This window comes from Lagopus muta, chromosome 6 (genome assembly GCF_023343835.1).
Source record: "Lagopus muta isolate bLagMut1 chromosome 6, bLagMut1 primary, whole genome shotgun sequence".
Classification (NCBI taxonomy): Eukaryota; Metazoa; Chordata; class Aves; order Galliformes; family Phasianidae; genus Lagopus; species Lagopus muta.
In genome coordinates this window covers 46,294,671-46,320,738 of record NC_064438.1, presented here as the reverse complement: position 1 = coordinate 46,320,738, position 26,068 = coordinate 46,294,671, and the positions used below count along the sequence as shown (strand labels likewise).

Below are 26,068 nucleotides of genomic sequence, written 5' to 3'. Positions count from 1 at the left end.
TTACTGGAGAAAAATGTTTGTGGTGATAGATTATTCTTTTCTGTTTGGTTTTAGTAAAAAGCTCTGTAGCTGCTCTGTGTAGTACTGTGATACTGCAATTCAGTTGCAGATTGTCTCTTAGTTCATAACCAACAGTGTTGTAGACAATAAAATAAATTGGGAGAGTAGAATACAACAGTTGGGGAAATGATAGTTGGAAATGGTCAGGAAGCCAGAACAGTTTTGGTTCTTATAGCTTCTATCTGACCAGATGAGCTTAGCTAATCCAGTTAGTTCTCTGTACTGTGCTTTGGAAACAGGCACCAAAAACATTAAATAGATGATGCTTGAGGAAAAATTTGTATTTGCTAAGTAATCAACAAACTGTACTTAGATCATGGCAATAACAAGATAAGAATGTTTATTTTTGTTGTTGCTTTTTCTTTTCCCTGTGTGTTCCTGATGTAACAATACTTACTATTTGGATGGACAGTTAGTTGTCTTTTTGAGAAGATTTGTCAAATCCTTGCTGCTTGCTTAATAGTCTTCTGATGATGCTAATATTTTTCTTTTACTGGACCTGTTAATTGGCTTTGGCTAACTGAAAAAGCATTCCCATTTGTATCATCTTAAAGCCTGAGATTTTTGTAATTCCTTAGTAGTAAAATCTGCATATATGACCATAAAATACTCCAGAGTTGCAAGTAATGCTAGAGAGTGAATGTGTGTGTGTGTGTGTGTGCATATATATATTCGAATAATACATATGCACACATACCCCAGCACCAGCAGCTAGTTAATTTTCAGATTTGGTTCTGGGTTTTTTTTATAGATATTGGTAAGAAAATAACAGTGCATTTTGAATTTTGTAATTTTTTTTCTTCCATTCAGAAAGCCTAAGCAGGATAGAATTGTCTAATAAAGATAGGAAGAACCGGCCAATGCAGCAGGAAGATGAGTATCGAATTCAGATGGAATTGAAACGTTATTTAAGAAAAGAGTCTTTATCTGCAGGAGCCTCATCTGAACAAAGCTTCTATGAGACAGAGACAGCCAGAACGCCTTCTAGTCGTGGCAAGTATAAAAGTGATATGGCATAGCAGAAAGCCCATCGTTAGATTATATAGAGAGATTATATACAAGATTATATAAAATAGCTCTTGAGTTTTTATTCTTGGTAGATTAAGTATCAAAGTAACTTTGATGTAGAATTATTCTAAGCCATTAGTTACACTGTTGAGTAAAAATGAGTATCAGGTTCAGTGAGGTTAGACTAGGCTTCGTTTAAAAGAGTTTGGTAATCTGTATGCACATTTAATATGTGCAGCATGGTAAATGCATGTGAACTGTCACATCTTTTGAACACGCTGAGGAAATGAAACACAGAATGAAAAACAGTTCAATTGTTCCTGTATTTACATTTTTATTTGCTTTTTTTTTTTTGCTGTTTTTTATTTGAGATGTAATATATTAATTTGTCAAAAGAGTGTATGAGCTTAAAGAAATAACGTCAACTTGAATATGAAGTCAAATGTTCTGTTTTCTAATATTTTTAAGGTTATTAACTTGGAACTCCTGTAAATAATATATTTGTTTGACTGTTCTGTCTAGCTGTTGGATTTCTGAACTTAGAAATGCATTTCTTTCAAAAACAATCCTTTTTCATTAGAGAATAATTCTTTAATATGTGTGATTCTCGTTAGAGGAAGAAGTTTTCTTCTCAATGGCTGAAATGGACATGTCTCACAGCCTTTCCTCCCTTCCACCTCTTGGAGACCCTCCAACTATGGATCTAGACTTGTCTTTAACTAGTACGTATACCAACACACCAGCAGGATCTCCACTGAGCACAACAGTGGTATGTATAGTATTAGCTATATTTAAAATCTCCCTGAAATCAACCTTTTCTTTCCTCTTTATTTCTTTGTGTTCTATAAATATTCTTTACAATATCAAGAGCTGTAGTAAAGCTAGTGTAATTGAATGTGTTAACTCAAACGTTTGTATCTGAGGACAGGCCAGACATTGTTCAAGAACTTCACTAAGGCAGTGAAGGTGTTTAGATCTGACAGTTTTTCCTTGAAGGCTGCACTGAGAGATTGAAACTGTATTGGAAAGATTCTCATCTGTTTGGCTACTGAGACAGGAAATGGAATGTATTTGTTTTCAATTGCTTTGATATTATGTAGAAAACTTATGAAAGATCCTTTTGTTTTTGTAACTGAATATTTGGATTTTCTTTTATTATGGATTACATAGATGATGGCAATAAAAAGCAGAAAATCATTGTATTAATACCTGGTATGAGAAAAATGTATACTGTTTATCTTTTCAAAATTTGTTAGGTGGCCTGATGTTTAGTTAAAACAATGGAAAACGTATGCTTTTTACACAGAAACAGGAGAATATATTTTGAGTGAGAGAGCAAGTGTATCCAGCTTTACAAATATGTGATAACGGCTATTGTAAAATTAAGAAGTATAACCTCAAGTAAAGCATATGTGCATAATTCACTTGAGTTTTAACAGGCCATGAAATGGTATGCTAGTGATTGTTTATGTACAGATTCTTTGTCACTTTGTCTGTTATTTGCTAGATCACACATATGCACACATGTGTGGATTGCTCTGAAAGTAATGCCTCCTATTTATTTCCATGGAAACTACAACATACACAAAAAGCGCAATAACACTCTGTGATGGAGACTGTTCTCTGCGTTTTCACCAGCCATGAATAAGAGCCTGCATGCTGCATTCATAAGAATGGGCAACGGTGGAGGTGACCCACTCTTTCACAGCTGCTGTGACACTGTCATTGCTAGGAAAGTGTTGTCCCTGCAGTGCATCTTCCATCATTCTACACAGATGGAAGTCAGAAGCTGCCTAATGGATCTTGTAGGACAGTTCAGCCATGATTAGCAGTGTGCTCCACAGTCTTCAAACTGACATGAGGCATGGTGTTATTGTGTTGCAAGAGAAAGGTTGTCGTCTTTTTCTTTGGCCTGACTCTGGAAGTTTGATCCTTCAGTTTAGTCAGCACTGTGATGTAATGGTCAGAGTTTTTTTTTGTTTTTTTTTTTTTTTCCTGTTTGTTTTTGTTTTTCTTTTGTCTGGGTTCCAGGAAATCCAGAAAGATCACCTCTTTCCTGCCCCAAAAGACCATCACATCACTTTACTCACTGTGTCTTGCACTTTTTCTTTGATGGGGACTTCATGTCACCACTGCGTGGACTGCCATTTTGACTCTGTTCTGTGGTGTTGATATTGCATCTCGTACCAGTGATCATGCGATCCAGGAAACCTTCAGCCTCATGTTGGCTCAGTGAGTCCTGACAAACTTGCATACGATGTTCTTTCTGTTCCAGAATGAGCACTTGTGGGACCCAAATATTAGTAACCTCACGTTCCAGCATTGCCACTGTCACTTCCAATGGACTGAAGCTGATGTTAAGCCCTGTACACATTTCCCTGTTCATAATCTGCTGATTTGTGTGGATGAGCTGATCGAGACAGTCTTCATTTCATAGTGTTACTGTACATGGCTATCTGAAACATGGCCTGTCATTCATATTGCTGCCAACTACTGCAGAAACACAGCACCCACCTTATTGCTGTGCTCACATCCACTCTTTGGTCTCCCTAAATGTTCAGGAAGCATTGATGAACATCAGTGGATGCAATTTTTTCTTCGTGAAGGAATTCAGTTTCACACCTCTGCTTCTTGTCGGATGCCTTTTTGTCAGATTACCTCTCTGCTGCCATCTGTTGCTTGGCAACAATGGAATAGTAATGGAAAGGTTCAGCCTCTGTTGCTTTACTTCCAACATTCACCTCTGACAGTGTGAGCTAATGTAATAACATAGGAGGCATTACTTTTGGAACAGCCACCTTTTTATGCACATATATACATACACATCTATTTAGCAAAGTTAAGATCATACATATTTTTGTTTTAGCTTCAACCAACCTGGGGTGATTTTCTTGATCGTAACAAACAAGAACTACAGCCTCCAAGAGGTTCTTCACTTGCAGCCAATGTGGTTCACCAGGCTTCCTTAAGGAGGACGTGTAAGTAAAAATGCTGATTTGCATTCTGCTCCCTAGATGATACTGGAAATAAATTTTGATTTAGCAATTTGGTTTAAAAAAAAAGAAAAAAAAAAAAAAAAAGAAAATAAAAAGAAAATAAAAAGTAAGATGACGTTATGAATTTGTTGTTTACACAAACTTAATTTTATATTTCAGCTATTCCATCCAGATCTGTTTCTGTGGATGAATCCAGACCTGAGCTTCTTTTTAGACTCACAGTGGGAACTTTCTCAGTGTCTGTACTTCATATTGACCCTTTACCTCCACCTGAAAGTTCACTGAACCATAACCCTTTGACACCAATGGCTCGAGATTTCTTTGCCCGAATAGAAAAGATTGAGCCAGTTAAGTTTGCAACTGAAGATTTTCTGTCCTTCCGAGAAGTATTTTCAGAAGCTTGTTCTCATGATCACCTTAGGTATAACTTTGCTTATTTATAAACCAATTAAATATATATATACACACACATATATGTCTGTTAAGTAAGCTTGAATAAACAGTAAAGTTTATATCCAGTGGGCTTGCTACTTAACTGAATGTTGGATTGTTCATTTCAAAATAGCCTTATGTTTTGACACCTTCTGTCTAAGACTACTGCTGTTTTTATTAAAAAAAAACAAAACAAAACAAAACAAAAAAAAAAAAACAAAAACAGAAGTGCATAAACAATGAAGTGAGCCTAGCTCCCTTCTATTACAGATTGATTAAACTAGGTGCAGTTTCTTCTGCAGAAAGCTATGGAATCGGGATCATTACGTAAATGATTTCTTTAGAAATAGTTATATTTCTAGGACCAACTTTATTGCAAAAAAAGGATTCTGTTTTGAGAAACTTAGGTTTTTACTTACTGCAAAATACAAATTCAATACAGTTAAGAAGATCCTGCTTCAGAAACAATTGTTTTTTGTCCAGAAATCTTAATTGTCCCAGCACAGTCTCAAATACAGAACATTTAGGAGAGAAAATATATTTTCTTAATTTATGGCTCTAATCTAAGCTTTCTTAGGCATCAGACTTTGTCCAAATAAGGATGTTAGATTTCCAGCTTTTCACAGAATTTTCTTGAATTACCTGTTAAGTTAGATGTCTGAAGTGGTCTTAATGAATTTCTGTACATTAATCGTTGTTGAACATGCAATGTGAAATCCTTTCATTATGTTGCTGAAGTGATAACTAGAAAAACCATTTTAAGTTACAAATTTTAGCAGTTTTAATGATATTTAAAAGATTTGCAGTGATACTTTTCTCCCATGCTGAAAGCTTGACTTTTCTTAATGTTATTGATTCATGCTAATTTCTGTAATTCGTAATTTCTGTAATTCAGGTTTATAGGTACTGGCATCAGAGTGTCCTATGAACAAAGACAAAGGTCTACTTCTCGAAGTTTTAGTACGGATTTATCCATTGGGAATATGGAGTTTCTGGAATGCCTTTTCTCTACTGACTCTCATTCCATTCAGCCTCACTATACAGAGGTAAATAAATAAATAAATAAATAAAATTGGGCATCTCCCCAGAGAATATAAATTGTGTAATTTAAAATGCTAGATTTTTGAAATAGTTACAGTATATATGTAAAAAGTTGATACATGCTGTGGTTTCAAGATATGTTTTAAGATCAGATGTTGAACCAGGCTGCTGTCATATCTTTCAAAAGTGGTGTTAGTTAGCCAAACTTTACTGGTTTATTTCTCTTTCAAATATGCTTAACTCAGTTTGGGAATTAGAGTAAGCATTTTCTAAACACTAGCTTATGGAGTTAAGGAATGGGGAAGTTCCTTCTGGTGATGATTATTGTTCCAGCTCTTTTAATGATGAGAAGCATCTAATAAAGTGAGCAAAGGGGTTGGGCCAAGGCTCTATTCACTGACTTGAATCCAGGATTACATGCTATCTTTTTCTAGTAAAAATATCATAAATGTCTTCACCTGTGGCAACTCTTCTTCTTATCAGTTAATTGTCTTGACTATTGTTTTAAAGCTGCTGACATTTCGTTCTGAAGAAGAAAATGATTCTCATGCTCTGCCATGCCTTCAGCTTCATTATAAGCATTCAGACAGTAGAGGACCTCAGGTAAGGAGGAATATTAAAAACACCATGTTTCTACATGGTAGCCTTTGTTTAGTTCTGTTCATTTTTACAAAAAGGTATCTTGTACAACTGAGATATATATACAACATATAATTATTTGCTTCATTATATTATTTTTAAGGATTTTAGTACTTTTTCCTCTTTCTTTTCAGGGTAGTCAAGGCAGACTTAGTTCTATTCCACAGAAAGCAGAGTTACAAATAAAGTTAAGTCCAGTGTTTTGTGAGCTGGATATTAGTATTGTGGACAGATTAAATTCCTTGCTTCAACCACAGAAACTAACTACAGTGGAGATGATGGCATCTCACATGTATACTTCATACAACAAACACATAAATCTGGTAAGTTAAAAATGGAATTTGTTAACATACATGCTGAATCTTTGCACCAGGAAGACAGGTCAGTTTTCTAACCTTTGGGATTTTTGTTGTTGGTTTATAAGTTCTGATAAAGAACAGAAGCTGTCTGATTTGGATACTCATTTTAGATTCAGTGATTGCATGTGTGATAACAGACCTAAAGACTTTGATAGCTTCTTCATAAACTGTGTAAGTGCACAGCTTCTTGAGACAGAGCCAGACAAAAAGGGGAAATCTTGAATGATTGCTAATTTCGAATCTGTCCTGTCATGCCCTTTAGCAGCAGTATTTGTTGCTTATAGTTTTACATATGTGTTGAAATTTTAAGTTGTCAGCCCACTTTTCTGTACTGTGCCATATCCAGTTTTGGTGCAGCTAAAGGGATGGTCAACAGATGCCTTGCATTGTAGTGATTGAGGGCAAACAGAAGTTGCATCATGTTAATCTTGGTTCAAGGTTTCAGGAGGATTAATATCAGTATATTTAGCATAAGAATGTTTAACTTGAAAGGTTCTTTTTCAAGTTACGTAATAGAGTTTAATGCAACTAACTGATTTTTTCACATAAAAAAAACTGTCACAGGATTTTATTGCTCCATTGATTACAGAACAATTAGTTTTCAAAACGCAATTAAGACAGTCCAGATATCAGTGAATGAAATTTTGCTAATAGTATAGAAAATGTAAAAGATATTAACAACTTGTGTTGATACAGTTATGTTCTGAAAATTTGAGTCTTTTCATTGATGGTCAACAGGAAGCAATCCACAGGGAAGTCTTGAATGATGCATGTCAGTGATAGGAGCTGGAACCCAGGACATACTGAAAGGGGCAGCCATGCATGCTGATAGTTCTTGACTTCTCAACAGTAGCATTTGATTTATTAAATCTCTGAGTAGTAATTTTATCAAGGTCACTTGTTTTGTTCAGCCTAAAGAACAGAAGGCTGAGGGGCAGGTGCTGATCTCTAGTGACAGCAGCAGGACCCTAGGAAACGGCATGGAGTTGTGTCAGAGGAGGGTCAGACTGAGATTCTTCACCAGAGTATAATGAGCATGGAGGAGGCTCCTCAGGACAGCTGTCACAGCACTGAGCTGCTGTGAGTTGAACAAATGTTTGGATAGCACTCTCAGACATAAGATTTGAATTTTGGGTAATTTTGTGTGGAGATGGCTGTTGGACTCAGTGGTCCTTGTGAGTCTCTTCCCACTGGGACATTCTGTGCTTCTATAGTATCTCCTAACTGCTGCTGAGTATAGTTAGGAACTCTTCCTCTAATTTGACGGGGAAAACTAGCCATTTATCAAAGATTGCTACCTCTGTTGTAAGTACTTGACTTAAAATTAAGAAGGTTTTTAACAGTATCAGTAACAGAAGAATAACCTGAGAAGTAATAATGATTGGTCCTTATCTATTTTGTGTAATATATGAAACTGAGTTTGTTTGTTTTTTTTTTTTTTAAGAGTATTACAGGAAAAGCTTTCTCCGTAGTTATTTTTAGCATTATTTTCTCTAATACGTATTTTTTTACTTTTAACTTTTTCTGTTTATTTGTTTTAGCATAAAGCATTCACTGAAGTTTTTCTGGACGATTCGCATACTCCTGCAAACTGTAGAGTTTCAGTTCAAGTCACTGCCCCTGCATTAAATTTGTCTGTTCGCTTCCCAATACCTGACCTGCGGTCAGATCAGGAAAGAGGACCATGGTTTAAGAAGTCACTTCAGAAAGAGATTCTTCATCTTGAATTTACAGATATAGAATTTAAAACAGAGTTTGTTGGAGGCTCAACTCCAGAACAAGTTAAATTAGAACTTACTTTTAAAGAGCTTACTGGTAAGTGTGTTCACATTGTTTGAATATTCTTTTTTTATTATTATTTTTACCAGAAATTACACAGTTGACACAAAGGTCTTACATTGAGGATTAGTAATTACTTCTCTCCTCTTGATGGACTATCTTTCCATCTCCATTTTAGAGCAGATATCTCTCCTGCAGTGTAATGTTCTATGCTAGATATTAGCATAAGTCAGTTAGTACAAAGAGGAGATGAGAATAATGTACATGGGTGCAGTGCTTGAGAACTGAGCTAATATTTCTGTTATTTTCTGTCATGTTGTCTTATGTCTGTTTTCAGTTCAGTATCTTCCTGGGATCTCTCATTGTTTTAGGCTAAATTTTGTAGATAGTATGGGAGCAAAATGAGAAATCTCAGTTCTAGTTTAAAAATATAGTGAAGTATGGTTTCCTAAATAATTGCCATTGAGAAAACAGTAGTACTCTTATGACTGAAGTATCTTACAAATTAAGCAGATAGAAAGCAAGCTGCTTTCAAATTGTAAAAGTTGACATTTATGTTTTTTGTGGAAAGGAAGAGAAAATGCACAAAGGTGTCTTATGTGCAGCTTGGATAGGTTCACCTACTGGACTCCAAGCTGAGAAGCAGGTGTCCTTAATTTAGCAGCTGTCATTATTTTCATGATTTTTTCTACTGTCTTTCCCTGTTCAGATTATTACCTGCATCCTGTAGTGAGCAATTGTAATTCCTGAGTCAACTTTTTTTCTACTATATTTTTCTTTCTAGGTTCATTTGAAGAAGATAAAGCACAAGCACCAGTAAAATTTTTTCAAGTGTCTGGCGGTGTTGATGGAGATATAACATCATCAGACAACTTTGATTGGCCTCGGTAAAATAGTGTGTTGTTTTTCAGTGCAGATAGTTAGTATCTTTGAAGTACTGCTGTTGTTGAAATTTTAATGCTGATTACATGTGTAGTGAATGCTTTAAAATTAATTGTGAAGAAAGAACATGAAAAGAATCCAAGAACTGAGGAAAATTCTGTGTTTATCATCAAGTTGGTTCTAATGGATAATGTTTTCTGTATAGGTTTGAGTAAATTTCAGTTCAAGGTGATCTTGAAGGAGGCTTGAATCTTTGTCCAATCTAATTTGTCACTTTACATTTTCTCTTTTACATTGAAGGCTGAAACAGAACAGCAGCAATAGATTTTTGTCTCAAAATATTAATAACCTGTAACAACAATAAGAGTACTTATGTTTTGAGTGTTACTGTAACTTGTAAGGCAACACAATGCCTCAGTTACTGAACAGAATCACTTAATGCTGCTTAAAAAGGTGATTTTAGAATTTGCTGCGTGTATTTTTTGCCACAGTTTTCAGTAGCTTTTTCTGCATTAATTTTTTTTTTTTCAGTATTTTTTATTTTTGTACGGTGATAGAAATAAAATATAACAGTTTATACTCATAATGGGCAGAGAGCATGCAGAGCATTAGTTAGTTTGTTTCTAATAGCTGCTGGTGTCAGGATGATAAAAACATTTTGAAAAAGCATTTGGTCAGCTAATGGTTGCTTGATAGATTGGAAAATAGCTGACACTAAACTTTTGGCCTGGTGATTTTTTCTATATTCCTTTATGCCTTTAAGTTTGGTGTTTTTTCTCAGTGTGTAACTCTCCTCTAACGAAATGTTCCTGCTGATAAAAGAACCCTGATAATTGACTTGCTAAGTCCACTTGTGCTTACTGGTTTAATAGTAGTAGTGGTTTAATGTGTCTGTGCAGTAATATAAAAATTCTTGGCGTCTCTAATGACTTGTTTTGCATAACATCTCCAACATCAGGATTGTATTGAAAATAAACCCTCTGGCTGTGCACTCCATTCTGGAAAGGATAGCAGCTGAGGAGGAGGAAGGAGATGGTAATTTTCAAGAGGAAGAAGAAGGAGGACCTCATTCTTTGAAAGATGTCTGTGATATTAGAAGACCAGAGCCTTCTCCTTTTTCTTCTCGTAGAGTCATGTTTGAAAATGAAGAGGTACTTTGAAATTTTATTATTGCTTTGTGTTAATAGATAAAATTAATGTATTCTTACACTTAGATCTTCTCACTTACGTGCATCTTCTGACCGTCAGTTGTTCATTTTTATTTTCACCTTGGGGTTTGTTTTGTTTTTCTCTCAGATGGTGATGCCAGGAGATGTAGTTGAAATGACTGAGTTTCAGGATAAAACAATTAACAATTCTCATTATGTACTGGAGCTCATGTTACCAAACATTCACTTGACATTACCAAACAAAGGCTTTTATGAAAAACTTTACAACAGGCAAGTATGATAATTGTTTTACTTAGTTATCATTGCCTATACTTTTAGTTCTGTATTAATTGTTGATGAAAGCATTTAAATGAGTAACTATAGCTAGAATTCATTTGAATGGTTTACTAAGAATATCAAGTACTTTGTAAAGTACATTTCACTTGAGAGTTAACTTCAGGGACACTATCATATGTCTGATTGGTGCCATAGGAGTCAGTTGCTGAAAAAGTATGTAGCAGATTTTTGTGAACAAGGGATAAAGTTAAACAGACTTTTGCTTTCAGTGAAAAACTTATTCAGACCTTTGTTCACAGTGCTTAGTTCTGCCCTAATATTTCTGGATTCTCCTTTATAAATAATCGTTATACTTCAGAAACTGTTGAATACATTTTTTCTTTTTAATTCAGTGACTTTTGTCTTAAAAATTAAAAGTTCGTAAGATGGGCAAAACTCTAACAGTACATTTTTATTTCTGTTATTTTAACTCTTACAGAGGCTAATGGGGGAAAGTGAACTTGACTTAAATCCTGATTCCCATCACTGTTTCTGCTAGTTGTTCCTAATCTGCAGAGGGGGGATAAAAAGCAACTCAACTAGATTATATCAATTAAAAAATAACTATTATACTACGTCACCTACACAAAGAAAGATAATGATTTATGCTATCCTGTATTGGCCATTATTTCTCTTTCAAGGTTGCAGTGCTTAGTCTTACATTGAATGCTCAGGTTATTGAACGTACAAGTTGTGTTCCACTAATAGACACAGACTCATGTAAAATCAAAGTAAATAATGTTTCCTGCAACTTCATTTTGAAATCGATGTGATCAAAATAGTATTTTTCCTCCCCAGCCTATTTACCCAACATACAATTACTAGAGATTTTTGTGTCACTATTAATGCTCTAATATGCCATATGCATATTATAATTATTGAGGAAAAAATATTCTCATTTCTTATGGCCTTTATATCTGGAAATATTATTCTTTCTTGTTCTCCTAACTTTCTCCTCATTGTTTATGAAATCTGATATATTAAATCTGTGAAGGAGTTAGTGCTTTATTCATTTTATACTTGCTGGGAATTTAGTGTATTATATAATGGTAATAATATATTTCCTTCTAGAATCAGCAATGATTTGCTGTTGTGGGAACCAACTGCTCCATCTCCTGTAGAAACATTTGAAAACCTTTCTTATGGTGTTGGACTATCTGTGGCCAGTCAACTCATCAATACTTTCAGTAAAGACAGCTTCAGTCAATTCAAATCTGCAGTTAATTATGGTAATGCACTTAATAGATCCTCTTCAGCCTTTGTATCACAATAGCTCAAGTGGTTGAAGTGATTATGATGATACTGGAAAGAACTTGCAAATCTGTAAGAAAGTTTTTAAACTGAGTGGAAAAAAATGTAGATTTTCAATCAAGTAAAAATAAGTGAAATTAAATTGCACCACCTGGATAAACAATGAATTATTGGCATAATGTGTTAACTAGAAAGTTAGTCATTTGCTATTTTATCTCTTAGATGATGAGAGTGGATCTGAAGAGGAAACACTACAATATTATTCCACTGTTGATCCAAATTATCGTTCACGCAGAAGGAAAAAGCTTGACTCTCAGAATAAACATTCACAAAGCTTTCTATCTGTTCTGCTAAATGTCACGCATGGATTAGTGTCGATATTCACAGATGTAAAGGTAAGATGCTGAGGCTGGAAAATTTCACAAAATCAAACGTAGAAAGTTTTTTTGCTTTTGGCCATTGGACCCTTTCATGCAAAATGTCCCATCTTCATGAAGGAACACGTGTATATAACAGGAACTCTGTAATCTTCTTACATTCTATGTACTATAATGTAACTAGATTGTAAAGTGACATAATGTTTTAGCAATTTTTTTAAACTTATTTCAACATGAGAATAACAAAATGCAAGCAGAAAAATGATGCTAGTAGGAAGTGTTGGGTTAGTCTGAGCTGTCTAACTCAGCGTATCACTTCTGCTCTTCCTTCAGCAGGATGATGGAAAAACATTAGAAGGAAAATATGGAGAATTCTGGTTGGAATTCAACAATGGTTCACTTTTTAGTGTGACTAAATATGAAGGTTTTGAAGATAGACACTACGTTTGTCTCCATTCTAGCAGCCTCAATTTGTATCATCAAGGTAGGGTTGGGATGGAGGTAGCTGTGGGAGCTAAATTTTAAGGAGATATTCCTGTATTTCTTCAGTAGAAGGAAATGCTGTTATTCCCACACTTCCTCCTGCTTTTTCCTCTCCAATAGTGTATCATTTGATTTTAAACCATGGGTAATGCTCCTAAGATACTGCGGTGATACAGCAGTTTGATTCAGGCTTTTCCTGTCAACTGCTAGTCTGTAATGATTTTGTGGTCCTCTTATACGTGTTCTTTGTTATGAATGTAGGCTCTTGTACATGGTAGTAGATATTTATTTTAAAAGATTCTGGACACAAAAGAAACAACAAAAAAGAAACAAAAAAAAATCTCACAAAACTATAGTTAAAGATTTTAGCTATAACCATTTTTAAATATTGCATCACCTGTAACCTTCCTTTTGCAATTTGTGGTTTTCAGTGTGTATGCCTGACTTTATTTGGTGGTAATGGAAGGATTTAAAAGACATTAAGAATAAAAAGGATTTTCCTTAATGCTTCATTAGAGGTAGCTTTGAACCTCAGTGTAACTCATTGCACAATTTCTGCAGGCATGGTGGATGGGGCTGTTCCTTCATCTGAAATACGACTACCCAGCACAATACGTCCCCATTGGTTAGAACCTACTATTTGTTTTTCGGAAGAAGATGGTCTTAGCAGGACATCTTCAGATGGTGTGGGAGAGAACTGCCCAAATATGCTGACCGTTGCAGTCAAAATCCAATCAGATAAAATAGAGAGCAATACAAAGGTTTGTGTTTTTAAATTTGCGCTTTTATTTGTCTCAGTGTATATGGGAACATTTAGATTACAGGTTTATAGATGAAGAAACCATGACTTATGAGCCACTTTTCCTTTAGTTTTGTTAAAATCAGATTTTCTTGGGTGAACTGTGGATTTTATTTATCAGCACAATGTAGTAATTCTTCCAGTGCTTTACTTTGCTGATCATATTATATGCTTGCTCTCCAACTGACATTTTTGTGTTTTATCTTGGTTGAGTTAATCTGGTATCAAACCAGGCAAAACAAATATGAAGAGTTAAAAGTTATTCCGATCAGCTTATTGACAGTGTTGCCTATTGCATAGCCTTTGCTTGCATGTTTGACGCAGCTCTCTGGTAAATGAGTTGGTTTCAACAGTAGCATTCATTAGCGTGGCTCAAAGATGACCTGTTTGCCAGCATAATGGTGACAAACAGGTTGGTAGAGTTATCTAGGGAGGGAAGGAATCTGCATAGCAGCAGAGTGTCACTGTGGTTCTGCTGACTCAGGTTTAAACACACTGTAATATGGGACTCCACTGGTTTAGTACTCCTTTTAATTCCTGGTGAAGCTCTGAATAAATGAATGAATAGCTTTTCTACTGCCACTGGAAAATTGATGATAATTTTCAGGCTATTCCATTGCAACAAATACTAGATTATATTGAACGAGGTTTCTGTTTTAGGAAACAGATTGTCTTGTTTTGTTTAATCCTGATCTAGTCCTTCAGTTTTTAGAGAATTCTGCTTAGACAATTTATAGTCAATTTTGGGAGAACAAGGAAGAACACTTTATTATCTAGATCTCAGTCATTTGCATGTATGTCATGTAAACTAATTTGTACAGCTTTCTTGTACAGGAATTTCTAGTTGCTGTTGGACTAAGAGGAGCCACCCTTCTACACAGAGTGTTGCCTTCAGGTCTAAGCTGGCATGAACAGGTCAGATTTCTAGTGTTTTTCTCAATTGCATTTTCAACTTCAGTCTCATTATTTTATGACAATTGCTTCAAATTTGACACTAAACCTTATATTTTTTTTTTTTAATATTACCTTTTGTCCTACCTTTTTTTGTGCTGTTGAAAGATTATTTCAGATTAAAAATCAATAATCCATTATTTCTTGCCCTTTTCATTATGGAAGTACATTAATAATCTTTGACTTAAATAAACAATGGGTAAAAAAGAAAAAAGCCCCCAGACAAACCCAACAAAAACCCCACTAAACCATGACAGACAGGTGGATGCTTTGGATTCTGTGGATCAGTCTCTTCCACACCTTTAATTCTACACGTTAGTTTGTTTGCATCTTTTTGCCCAGTTTACATTCAGTGCTCTCCTGTGTTCACATACTGGGTAAGCACTTTCAAATATTTGAGATTAATTCACTACCTGTTCCTTCCAGTAATAAAATAATAAATGTTTTATTATCATACCTGTTGCGGACTTTTTCTTTTCTAATGCATTATTGTTTGTTAAATTATCAGATGCTGAAGAATTATAATGATATGTTTATGATTTTTAGATTTTATATTTTTTGAATATTTCTGATGAGCCTGTTTTGGGATATAATCCTCCAGCTACAGTTACAACTTTTCATGTGCATCTGTGGAGTTGTGCTCTCGATTACAGGTAAATGAAATGCAGGTGTCTGTCGTTTGGTGGCACTGCAGCAACGTATTTCTTAATTTTAAACATTCTAGTTTGCATATTGTTAATAACATTTATTTATGTTTGTTTGGAAAAAGTTCTAAATGGAAATATGGCAAACTCTAAGCAATCTGAAGTAAGATAAACCCTTCTCTAAAACAAGGAAGATTTTGCTGCTTCTAAATGTATAAGTATATAAAGTAAAAGTTTATCAATGAAAAATAAAAATTGTTATTACATAATACACATTTTATATAATAAGCAACAATTTTTAATTGAAAGAAAATATTTTTTCATTTGTTGCTAGGCCCGTGTATTTGCCAGTCAGATCTCTACTTACTGTTGAAACTTTCAGCATTTCCAGCAGCGTTGCAGTTGATAAATCCTATTCTACTCTCAGGTATAATTTAAGTGCTTGTGAAACATGGGATGTTCTGTGACACTTGTAATGCCTGTTTATTATTTGATCTATGAAGCATTCACATTGTGTAAATGATCACACTGGTGAGCTGTATCTTTGAAATATACTCTGTTCATGTGTAATCATTCTTTTTTGTTAGGCTGAACGCCTTACTCTTTTTGTTGGATTGCTTTCATTAACAACCAGAATTCTGCAATTTTTAATGAGTTTGGAAAGCCGGAAAAACAAAGTTGCTTTTTCTTAATTACCAGCACTTCATGTTTCATAAAGATTTGCTATGTGCAGACGTTGTATTAATTAACAAAATATTTAGGGATTATTGACCATATTTAGTATGTTGATAACAACAAAATTTTTCTATGGTAAATATTGTTTCTTTTCCATGCCTGCTGAATCTTGTGGCATTTCTTTGTTGTGTTTATTTCGTCTATTATTTATTTGTTTGTTTTGTTATTTATTTGTTGGTTTACTGATTGTTCTAGGGTAATTTTAGATGAAGCTGCTTTGCATCTGTCTGACAAGTGCAACACTGTTATGGTAAACCTCCATAGAGGTAAGGATTTAATCAGTTCTTGAATTTCTCACTGTAGAATCATAGAATCACAAGGTTGGGAAGGACCTACAAGATCATCTAGTCCAACTGTCCTCCTATCACCATTACTAACACTAAGCTACTAAGCCATATCTCATAGCACGTGTTAGAGCTTTACAGGAATATTCAGCATATATTAAAATTATTGAAGATCTGAGATGAATATTGGCTTGTTAAATATGAAATGAGTAGCTCAGAAGGAAATATGATTGTTTTAGTTTAGATTTGTAGTTGCAGTAGCATGTCAGAGAAGCTCTTTTCATGTGTTACGCATTCTCAGTAGTTGAACTTAAAAGTTGTTGTATGGCTTGGAATTCTAGGTAGTCTTATCAGAAAAATATATATTCTACTCTGTTTTATACAGTAACAACTGTTGGAATTGAGAAACTTGAAGGAATATTTAAAAAAATTGCAGAAGTGATGAAGCCCTGTGCCACAGATGTGTGTATTTAGCTTAGTTGGGAGATCTTTAGTGAAGAACAGAATAAAGGCATGCGTACAGTGTTTAAACAAAGAAGTGGGGAAGTAAGCTATTCTTGGTGCTGAAAGATGGGTACAGTATTAAAATGTCCCCTCTACTGCTTCAGTAGTAAGCACCTAGGATGCTTACTCATCCAGTTTCTGTGTGCATCTGGCTGTAACTTATGTGGACAAGATAAGGATAAATTTCTAATAGATTGCACTGCACACGAATAGTGTTTCTAGAGGTGATGTACTGGAAAAAGTTTTCACAAAATAATCTGTTTTAATACTTTTAACAACCAAAAATAAACAAAGGAAGATACTTGTCCTTTTCATTTTTTTCTTCTTAAATTTTTTGTGCATTGTCTTTCAGATTATGTTCGTGTTATGGATATGGGCCTGCTGGAACTAACTATTACAACAGTAAAATCTGATTCTGATGGGGAAAGAGTAAGTATTTAACCACAAATAAAATCTAAAATAATCAGGACTGATTTGTGATTTATAAATTATTTTATTATATTTAGAATCAAGTATTCTTCATTTTAAGATTGTGTGTACTTTTTTTTTTAGTTCTGTTTGACTAGTTACTAATTTTAAATTATCTATGTATAGAAACTATTTTTATGGAACTTCAGACTGATTATAAGAGTACTTTTAAGTGTGTTTCTTGTTATCCAGACTAAACCACGTTTTGAGCTGCACTGTTCCAGTGATGTAATCCATATTCGCACCTGCTCTGATTCATGTGCTGCACTAATGAATCTTATACAATATATTGCGAGTTATGGTGATTTACATCCTCCAAGTAAAACAGAGATTAAATGCGGAGTTAACAAGCCAAAAATGAAGGTAAAAAATCACAAAATAACATTGATGTAATTAGCTGTACTCTTTCTGGTAATCTGTTTTAGTTTTGATGTCTACGTTCTTTCTCCAAAGAACATGAAGAATGTTGCAAATGATTTTGTTGTCTCAAAAATATTAGAGAGTAAAATGTTACCTTTTAGTTTAATTTTTTTTTCTGTCTTGATCACTACTAGATGGTTGTAAATATTTTCTGCTGTTTACTTAATGTACCAAATTCATATATAACAAAGAAAAAGTGTAATACAAAGAAAAATTACGTTAATAAAGTTCAACTGCTGTGTTCCAGGGCATTCTAGCAAAATCTTATTTAGCATGATATTGCCATTTTTTTAAAATATGACTATATATGGTTTGTTGCCTACAGGTGGAGACCTTTAGTCAGCCTTCTTCACACGGGCCACTGCTCGCTGAATCAGAGCAACAGATTTTACGGGATCTGATGAGTGATGCTATGGAGGAAATTGAGACTCATCAGACTTCTGCTGTGAAGATAGAGCCTAATGGTAAGAATCTGTTGGGGCCATAAATATGTACGATGTGCAACCTTTCTCTAAATAAAGTAGGATCAAAAGTTTTGTGTATATTGAGACACTGCGGAAATAATTGCAGCATGCTTTTTATGTATGAAGTCTTCTAATGATCAGGTACTAAATTCTCACTATTAGCAACAGTAATGTAGAAGTAGTTCAAGATTGTAATCTGATTGTCAGTCAGCATGGGTGTAAGCTATGTGCACTCTGTGGCGTAGAGGAATCAAAAACCACTATTCTGTGTACAGAGGTAGATTAGGAGGATGGTACACTTCCAAGTTGCAAACAAAACTTGGAGCCATGAGGAAATCTTTTGATTAGCAGACATAACAAGGTAATTGATCAAATACAGAATTATGGCTTCTGCATCCTGATTGCAGCTAAATCCAGGTTTAATTTGGCTAAGGATTTTGTACTATAAATAGTGATAATATTTATTTCCACAGTTGAAGGTAAGCTATTGGTGTGATACTGGAAGTTATTGATACTGTCATCTTGTTACTAGAATGAGATGATGTTTTGTATCTATATGATATTTTTATGAAGACTTTATCTTTAAAATCATCTCTACTAGTAACTACTTATGAATACATTGTAATTGTTTTAATTGTATAGTAGACTAATTTTTTGAAAATGTCTCTAACTCCTGTCAGCTTCTCTTGATACTGCAATTAAAGTAAGAAGTTTCACTTAAATACTGCATTATTTTGCTGGTGCTTTGTAAAGACTTTTCTAATGAAGCATGTTTATTCTCTGCTTCCAGGAGTTTTGGATGACAGATCTCAAACTCAGGAACCATCCTGCTCAGATCTCTTCCTGTTTCCAGATGAGAGTGGAAATATCTCACAAGATCCGAGTCCCACTTACACTTCATTCACTCATCATCTGATAAATGAAACTGTGGGAGATGTTCCTGCAGAAAGTGATGATTTCTGCATTCTTTTTGCACCAAAAGCTGCTGTTTCTGTAAGAAGTTTTGAGAATTACTTAAAAATAAAAAAATAAAAATAAATCCATATGTAAACAGAGTTAGAAGGTTTTGTGAGTGCACAAAAATAATTATTTTTGTGAAAGACATTCATTCATTATTATTGGAAATATATGCAGTTATTTTTGGATCAAGTTTTTCTATATCTCAGGAAAATGTTGTTCTGTGAGCTGAATATTATGTCAAAAGCTTATATGCATTTTATTCATGATTAATTATTGCCATTGGGCTTACAATAAAAGGATGGTTTACAAAGTAGTTGTAAGAAAGATATAATACTTAAAAGATGTGCAAAGTTGTTATCTTCTAACATTTTATTCATTTTTCTCATGGACCAAGCATTCAGTAGTCTTGTGAGCATAAGATCCTTACCAGTCACAGAAAAACTTGTGTGCCATGTCAGTCCGTATCTGTCCACTGCATTAAAAGATTTGGGATACTATACTCAAGCTGTCTGAAAACAGTTTGTGCTCACATTCTTCGTATAATCTCTGGTTGTACTCTCCTTAATAAACAGAGCTAGTTTCGGATTCCTGATCATTAGTGCTTGCCCAGTTATTTTTGAGGTCTGTTTCCAGTAATGCCTTATATAGTAGACCTGTGTTAGTCGTATACACATGGAGTATGTGGTGTCCTTACCCTCAGAATGTTTTATTTTCAGTTTGGTATTCATTACTTTTCACTTAAGCTCAATTTTTCATTTATTGTTATGTACTTTTTGGTTTTTGTTACTGTATACATATCATTCCTAAACCAAGCCTGTTGTGTAGCCTTCAGAAAACAGCATAGAACAGTTTCTTTTCATATGAAAAAAAATAAACATCTTAGTAAGGAATGTGTATTTTATCTTCTTGATGTTATTTATCTTTATGTATATTTTTAGGAGAAAGAAGAAGAACCAGTAATAAGAAAACTGGTTGATGATGCAATTTTGATAAAGGAAAATCATTTCAGTCAACCTGTGAAAAAAACAGATGCAAGCAAAGCTCCCCTTCATTTTCCTGCTCCTCTGGTACGCTACATTGTGAAGGAAATCTCTCTTATTTGGCATCTTTATGGTGGAAGGGATTTTGGGTCTGCACCACCAACATCTCCAGCTAAAAGTTTTGTGTAAGTATTTGGCATACTTCTGAACATTAGTACATTTTAAAATACTTTATTTCCCTTTGATTTGAGATTGCATAGTAAGATTAACCTTAAGTCGTCTTCTCTTAACTCCTTTGTTCCTTCCACACAAGAAATGTGCTTACTTAGTCTATCTCAGTGTATGTTCCCAATATCTTAAGCTGAACAATCTGGATTTTTGTTGTGGCATTTGATTTATTAATTTATTTTGAGAGTGGAGTAATGGTTTTGTTTTTAAGTGTTATATGAAAAATTTCCTAAGCAGGTGGAGCTTAAGGAGTGTAAGCAACTATTGCTGTAGTAGGTGGGATGTAATTTGAAGGAAGTCCTGTAAGCTAAAGATGAATTAATGTTATCATGGGCAAAATTTATGAAAGTTAATTTGATGGGAAACATGCAGCTAAGCATTCCATGTCAGTGTGTATTACTTAGTAATAGAATGGGATTTTTTGGTTAACATTAACTTCCAGTCTCTGTGAGATGGCTTTAAGTTAGTCAAGAAAAGTGTTCTTTTTTTCTTTTTTCTCCCACAGAAGTCCCCATAGTTCTCCTTCTCATACACCCACAAGACACGGAAGGAGTACGGCTTGTGGGGGAAGAGGAAGAAACCCAGACTTCCTTATGGAAATACAGTTAAGCAAGGTGAATGACAAAAATCTTCTGCCATGGCTGTGAAAATATATTACATGCTATACTGGTTTAATAGCAGCTTTCCATTTGAATTGAGCAGGCTTTCTTCCAATAGCATCTGTCTACATCCAGTGTGGACTTGAATGTCTGCAGGGATGGGGCATCCACAACCTAAAATGAAGAAACTACTATAAAAACCAAGCAGTTTCTTAGTAGTATTTATGACCAACTTATGTTTTCCTTTCATCTCAAGATTTATTACGTGTATCTTCAGTACAGGGCACTTCATTCAGCATTTCTTAAAATCTCGGTACGTGGCCGGTAGAACACTGTTCAACTTGCTATGTGTGGCCTACCCCATTGCAGAAAAGGAGGGGACTTGAGACAAGTCATGATTTGTAGGTAACCACAGGTCTTTGATTGAGGATCACGTCAAGAGGTGAAGAAAAAGAAATTCAGAACTGCATAGAATTTAGGAAGGCGAAGTCATTACAATTTGTCAGGACTAAGGTGGACAGTGGGTAATTTAAAAAAAAAAAAAAAAAAAAAAAAAAAAAAGGAACTGAGACTGGAAGAAGCTACTTGAGAAGTCTGTTTGAAAAGGAAGAAATGAAGCATAGAATTGCTACGTTGCATAATATGCACTTCTATACACTGAAAGAAAGAGGAAGTAAAACTACAGCGTGGAGTCCATACTAAAATGAGAAGCAAAACTTGTTCTTCATTTTATACTGCTTACTATTTGACCTGGCTTGCATCTGCATCCTGAAATACAAATATTTTACACAAATATGAATTGAAAGATTTATGTTAGGTGCACAAAAATTTAAAATAGTGAACTGAGTTCTTAGGATTTCTTAAGCATGAGTTTGTGTGTGGCTTTTTTTGTCTATTTGTTTTTAGTAATATTCTTTTTAAAAATTGTTTATCACTGAAATGGATTGTGCTGTATTCTTTTATATTTTAAAAGGTGAAATTCCAGCATGAAGTATACCCCCAAAGTGCTGCAGAAGGTGAATCTGGTCTGTTGGAACAACCAGTGTCACGGCAGATTTTTATTGTTCAAGACTTGGAGATCAGAGATCGCTTAGCTACATCACAGATGAATAAATTTCTCTATCTATATTGTAGTAAGGAGATGCCCAGAAAAGCACATTCAAACATGGTACTGTTATGGAATGCTTTAATTCATTTATAACTATAGAAGCTGAACTGTCTTTGTGGAAGTTATAAGCGGTTACTGATCTTTCAAAAAGAGGAACAAGAGTGAGGTCACAGAGCAATGGAAGTCATTTAAATGATTACTGTTATTTTTCATGACTCCTCGTGAATGCTAAAACTCCCTAAAAAGTCACTGTGAATATTAGTATGTCAGATTAATTTTCCATTTTTCTTTAGAAATGTGTGCAGGACTACATTAGTAGCTTTCAGATTTTTGTTCTGAACAAGCATCTACTTCTTAGCGTATTCTTAAACTTCACTACACATACAGAGTTGTACTTTTGATATATTCTGTTCTTATTAGTTTTATAATTTACAAATATTTTTCAAATTTTCTTACTATTAACTTTGTTAAAAAATGAAATTGAAGTAATTGCACATCACTAGATTTATAAGTGGCACATTAAAACAAATCAGTCTAGAGGTTTAGAGACAAACATCTGTCCTACTGAGTGTTCTGAGATGTAATAATTGTGAAGGTTACTACTTTTAATTTACCTTGGTTATTCCTCAGTTAACAGTTAAAGCGTTACATGTCCGACCAGAGTCTGGCAGATCCCCACAGGAATGTTGTTTACGTGTTTCGTTAATGCCACTTCGCCTCAATATTGACCAGGTTGGTTGTGCTCATGCAAAAATACTGATTGATTCCCTTTTTTTTTTTTTTTTTCACTTGTGACATTTAGACCTGGTTTTATGGGGTTGCTATCTCACGTTTGGTAACTTTTAATTATAGCCATTCATATCTGGGTCTCAGTTTCTGTTTATGTCCGTGTTGGAACTTGTCTAGTGTGATAGCTAGTACAGTGACTAGCCTTTTTTGTTTGTTTTTAATTTAGAAACTAACTATGTAGCTGGCTGTTTTCTCAAGACTACCAGTTTATCTTTTGCAGTTTCTGGTGATTTTTACATGTTTTGAAGTGGGGATATCTAAAAAGCATAATGCTTATGTAATCTTGCTTTGTTTGCTAGTGAAGTCGTTTTGGTGGTTTTACTGGAAGAATGTTAATCATTAAACCAGAAGCTATTCACAGCATTTTAGTCAAGGGCACTTGACACTTAAGGACCGCTGACATACTGTGAATCCTTGAGTCTCATTATCAACGGCAGTGGTGTGAGGAATAGAACCAGGAGAAATTATTCTATATTTATTGGCAAGCCTTTGTACAAAGTATTTTTCACATACTATAAATTTTTTTTTTTTTTGTACCAGTGAGGAAGATATGTATCTCTGTGCATACAAATTTCAAGTGTAAGCATTACTTTTTGTAGAGGAATTTTTTGCTTAATTGAATATCTACGAAGAGATGTTTCTCCAAGGGCACAGTTAGGAATTCCCCACCTACCTTTGCTCAAGTTCGAGAGCAGATTTTTCCTTTATTCATAAAAGAAAATTCTAGCCTGTGTCATAGAATCATTGAGGTTGGAGAAACCTGTAAGATAGTCTAGTCCAACTGTCAACTGAATAGTTTGTAACAGTTTTGTGTAGAAAATTGTGTTTTTTGCCATCCAGTGAGGAAATACGTTCTATCTTAATAGCTTTAATGCTTATGTTTCATAATGTAACCAAATTCACCTTTTATGACTTCTGTAAAATAAAAGACAGCTTTCCTGGAAGTAGAGAGTTGCATGCAATCAGAACAGCAACAACAATAACAACAAAAACAAACAGACAAACGAAAAAAAACAACCAAGAAGGATCCAAAAGAAAAGAAAGCCCAGATGTCGCTTATTACAGGATGCACAAGACGAAAGTGTGATGCATCTTTCAAAAAAGCAAACAATGTAATAATATGAAGACAGTAACAAGACATAAAACAACAGTAGAGGTATAAATGCCTTTTACTGAAACACTGGTGAGAGCTGATCAAGAATGATGGGTCTGACATTAGGAAAAGTGAATATAAAGTAAATTTCAGTGCACTTTTAATGGAAATCAGAGTAAAGTGTATAACCATTAAAATATTTGGGTTCTAGAACAGGCTTCACTAAGAGAGAGGTTTGCTTCATATTTATAGGGAGAAAAAAGACCTGTGACTGTAGGATTGTGGTGGTTGTCATTGTTCTAAGAGATTTTAGAGGTTTTTGTTTATTGTTTTTAAATCCGTTTATATTTTTTTTGTTGACACCAGGATGCCTTGTTTTTCCTGAAGGACTTTTTCACTAGCCTCTCTGCAGAAGTGGAACTCTTAGTTACTCCAGATCCTGAAGGTAAACTTCAAAATTTCTAACACAAATGTGTTCTTCCTGTTTTAATGTGTGTACATATGTATAAGTAGACACACAAGTTTTATGTATAAAATAAGTTATGATACTGACCAAAAATCAACAGTAGTGCTTTTTAAAAAATATATAAACTTTGGGTATTTTTGGTTTTGTGTTTTGTAAACACCAAGGATTTTCAACATTTGGGAACTCTGCTGTATAAAATGTTTCACCGAAATTAGAGCACCTTTAATAAGAACTTCTGGAAAATTTGAGTAATGTATATATAACAATTGAGAGTTACTGTTAGATTGAAGCAAAAACGTTATTTCATACTTCTTGCATAAATTAATATGTCTGTCTGACAGTTTGGGGTTGTGTAACTCCTGGGGAAGAAACAGAGGTCAGTTTTATAACTAAGCAGGACAAAATGTATATGTACAGTTACATCAACACTTCAACTGCACATCTGATCAAAAAAAGCCTTACATTTTGAAATGCACTTTTTCTCTATTAGCTATATCAGTGAGTTTGTTAGCAGCTGGGATTTACTTATTTCAATTGAGACATCATATTGTAATGCCTTAGTAATGAAGTACTATCTGTGTTCTTATTCAGATTGGATGGATTATTTTTGCTGATGCATAAACCTCAAGCTTCTTATAATGATTTCTAATGGTAGCTAAGTTACTATCCAAGAGAATCTAACTATTATCCTGCTAGTAACATTTGTAAGTACTGTAATGAAACGTAATTAGTAGTAGTTACTAATTAATGTAATTATGTTATATTAGTATTTACAAAGGTTAAGGTATAGATGAGTTAAGGTATAAAATGACTGTATAAAATGGAAAAATATGAGTCTGTTTACTATGCATAATCTTTTATCATTTTAGTTAAAAAGTCTCCTGGTGCTGAAGTTACTTGTAGTTTGCCCAGGTATGCCAGTAGCCTTAAGGACCCAAGTCCAGTCATTTCTTTCTCATCACACAAGCAAACAAGTGAAAACGGTAGCATTGATGCTATGGATGTCATTAATGGGGATGATCATCGTTTCTCACAAGAAGTGACATCATACAGTGATCAGCCAGTATTTTTCAGGTAAATTTTAATTAAAAATTTTCAAGAGACCAACAGCTATTTTACTGATTGTTTTAAGGAAGTACGGTGATAAACTTATGTATCTTAAGCACAGTTGTGGTGGTGGTTTATTCACTAGTAAGAGAAATGAAATGTATTTATTTCCATAACTGGAAAGTAAATAATAAATTTTTAATGAACTTTAGCAAACTACTGTGCACTGGATAAGAAAACGAATCAAAGCAGTGCCATGTACAAAACCAGTAATTTATTTTGCAAATATATAAAAAGAACAGTCTTTGTACTCTTGACAATGTAAATTAGTTCTAATATAAATAGATATGAGAATACTTGAAACAAAGTACATAAAATAAAAGAAATCACAGCAGAGGGATGAGATTGAAATACCACAAGAGAAACTCTGAATGTGTTCCTGACTGAGAATTGATTACAATAATTGCAGCTTGTTTTGCAGAAGCTTTTTCTTCATTATGTATTCAGACTGTAAGTGAAGATGTTTGTTTTGGTAAGCAGGGCAGAGCCAAATTATGAGAGAATGGCTGTGGTTCTGTTTTTATCAAATATATCACCAAAAGAATTTTTGATTAAGTTTCATCATTTGCAGTATATTTTTTTCCCTCTCTGCAAAATTCATGCTGTGAAAACTGGGGGAAGGTGTTCATGTTTAGACTTAGTAGCACTTCTGCGGTATTGTTAAAATTACTGTAAATA

General features: G+C 34.3%; 1 protein-coding gene across 2 annotated transcripts in view; it reads left to right on the top strand.

Annotated features, from left to right (window-relative positions):
• Positions 1-26,068, top strand: part of ATG2B (autophagy related 2B) — a 40,871-nt gene that overhangs the window by 9,512 nt on the left and 5,291 nt on the right. The window contains exons 8-36 of one of the 2 annotated variants that reach the window (XM_048947904.1): positions 871-1,053; positions 1,683-1,837; positions 3,935-4,046; positions 4,224-4,485; positions 5,392-5,542; positions 6,048-6,140; positions 6,311-6,499; positions 8,077-8,350; positions 9,099-9,201; positions 10,155-10,347; positions 10,493-10,635; positions 11,752-11,909; positions 12,154-12,326; positions 12,645-12,792; positions 13,353-13,552; positions 14,425-14,505; positions 15,088-15,194; positions 15,520-15,612; positions 16,116-16,186; positions 17,061-17,137; positions 17,369-17,539; positions 17,922-18,060; positions 18,851-19,053; positions 19,959-20,185; positions 20,734-20,842; positions 21,801-21,995; positions 22,566-22,667; positions 24,184-24,262; positions 25,153-25,357. In XM_048947904.1, coding sequence (XP_048803861.1) covers positions 871-1,053; positions 1,683-1,837; positions 3,935-4,046; positions 4,224-4,485; positions 5,392-5,542; positions 6,048-6,140; positions 6,311-6,499; positions 8,077-8,350; positions 9,099-9,201; positions 10,155-10,347; positions 10,493-10,635; positions 11,752-11,909; positions 12,154-12,326; positions 12,645-12,792; positions 13,353-13,552; positions 14,425-14,505; positions 15,088-15,194; positions 15,520-15,612; positions 16,116-16,186; positions 17,061-17,137; positions 17,369-17,539; positions 17,922-18,060; positions 18,851-19,053; positions 19,959-20,185; positions 20,734-20,842; positions 21,801-21,995; positions 22,566-22,667; positions 24,184-24,262; positions 25,153-25,357 — 4,396 coding nt within the window. Of the gene's footprint in view, positions 1-870; positions 1,054-1,682; positions 1,838-3,934; positions 4,047-4,223; positions 4,486-5,391; positions 5,543-6,047; positions 6,141-6,310; positions 6,500-8,076; positions 8,351-9,098; positions 9,202-10,154; positions 10,348-10,492; positions 10,636-11,751; positions 11,910-12,153; positions 12,327-12,641; positions 12,793-13,352; positions 13,553-14,424; positions 14,506-15,087; positions 15,195-15,519; positions 15,613-16,115; positions 16,187-17,060; positions 17,138-17,368; positions 17,540-17,921; positions 18,061-18,850; positions 19,054-19,958; positions 20,186-20,733; positions 20,843-21,800; positions 21,996-22,565; positions 22,668-24,183; positions 24,263-25,152; positions 25,358-26,068 lie in introns of both variants that reach the window. The other variant, XM_048947903.1, reaches the window with a different exon arrangement.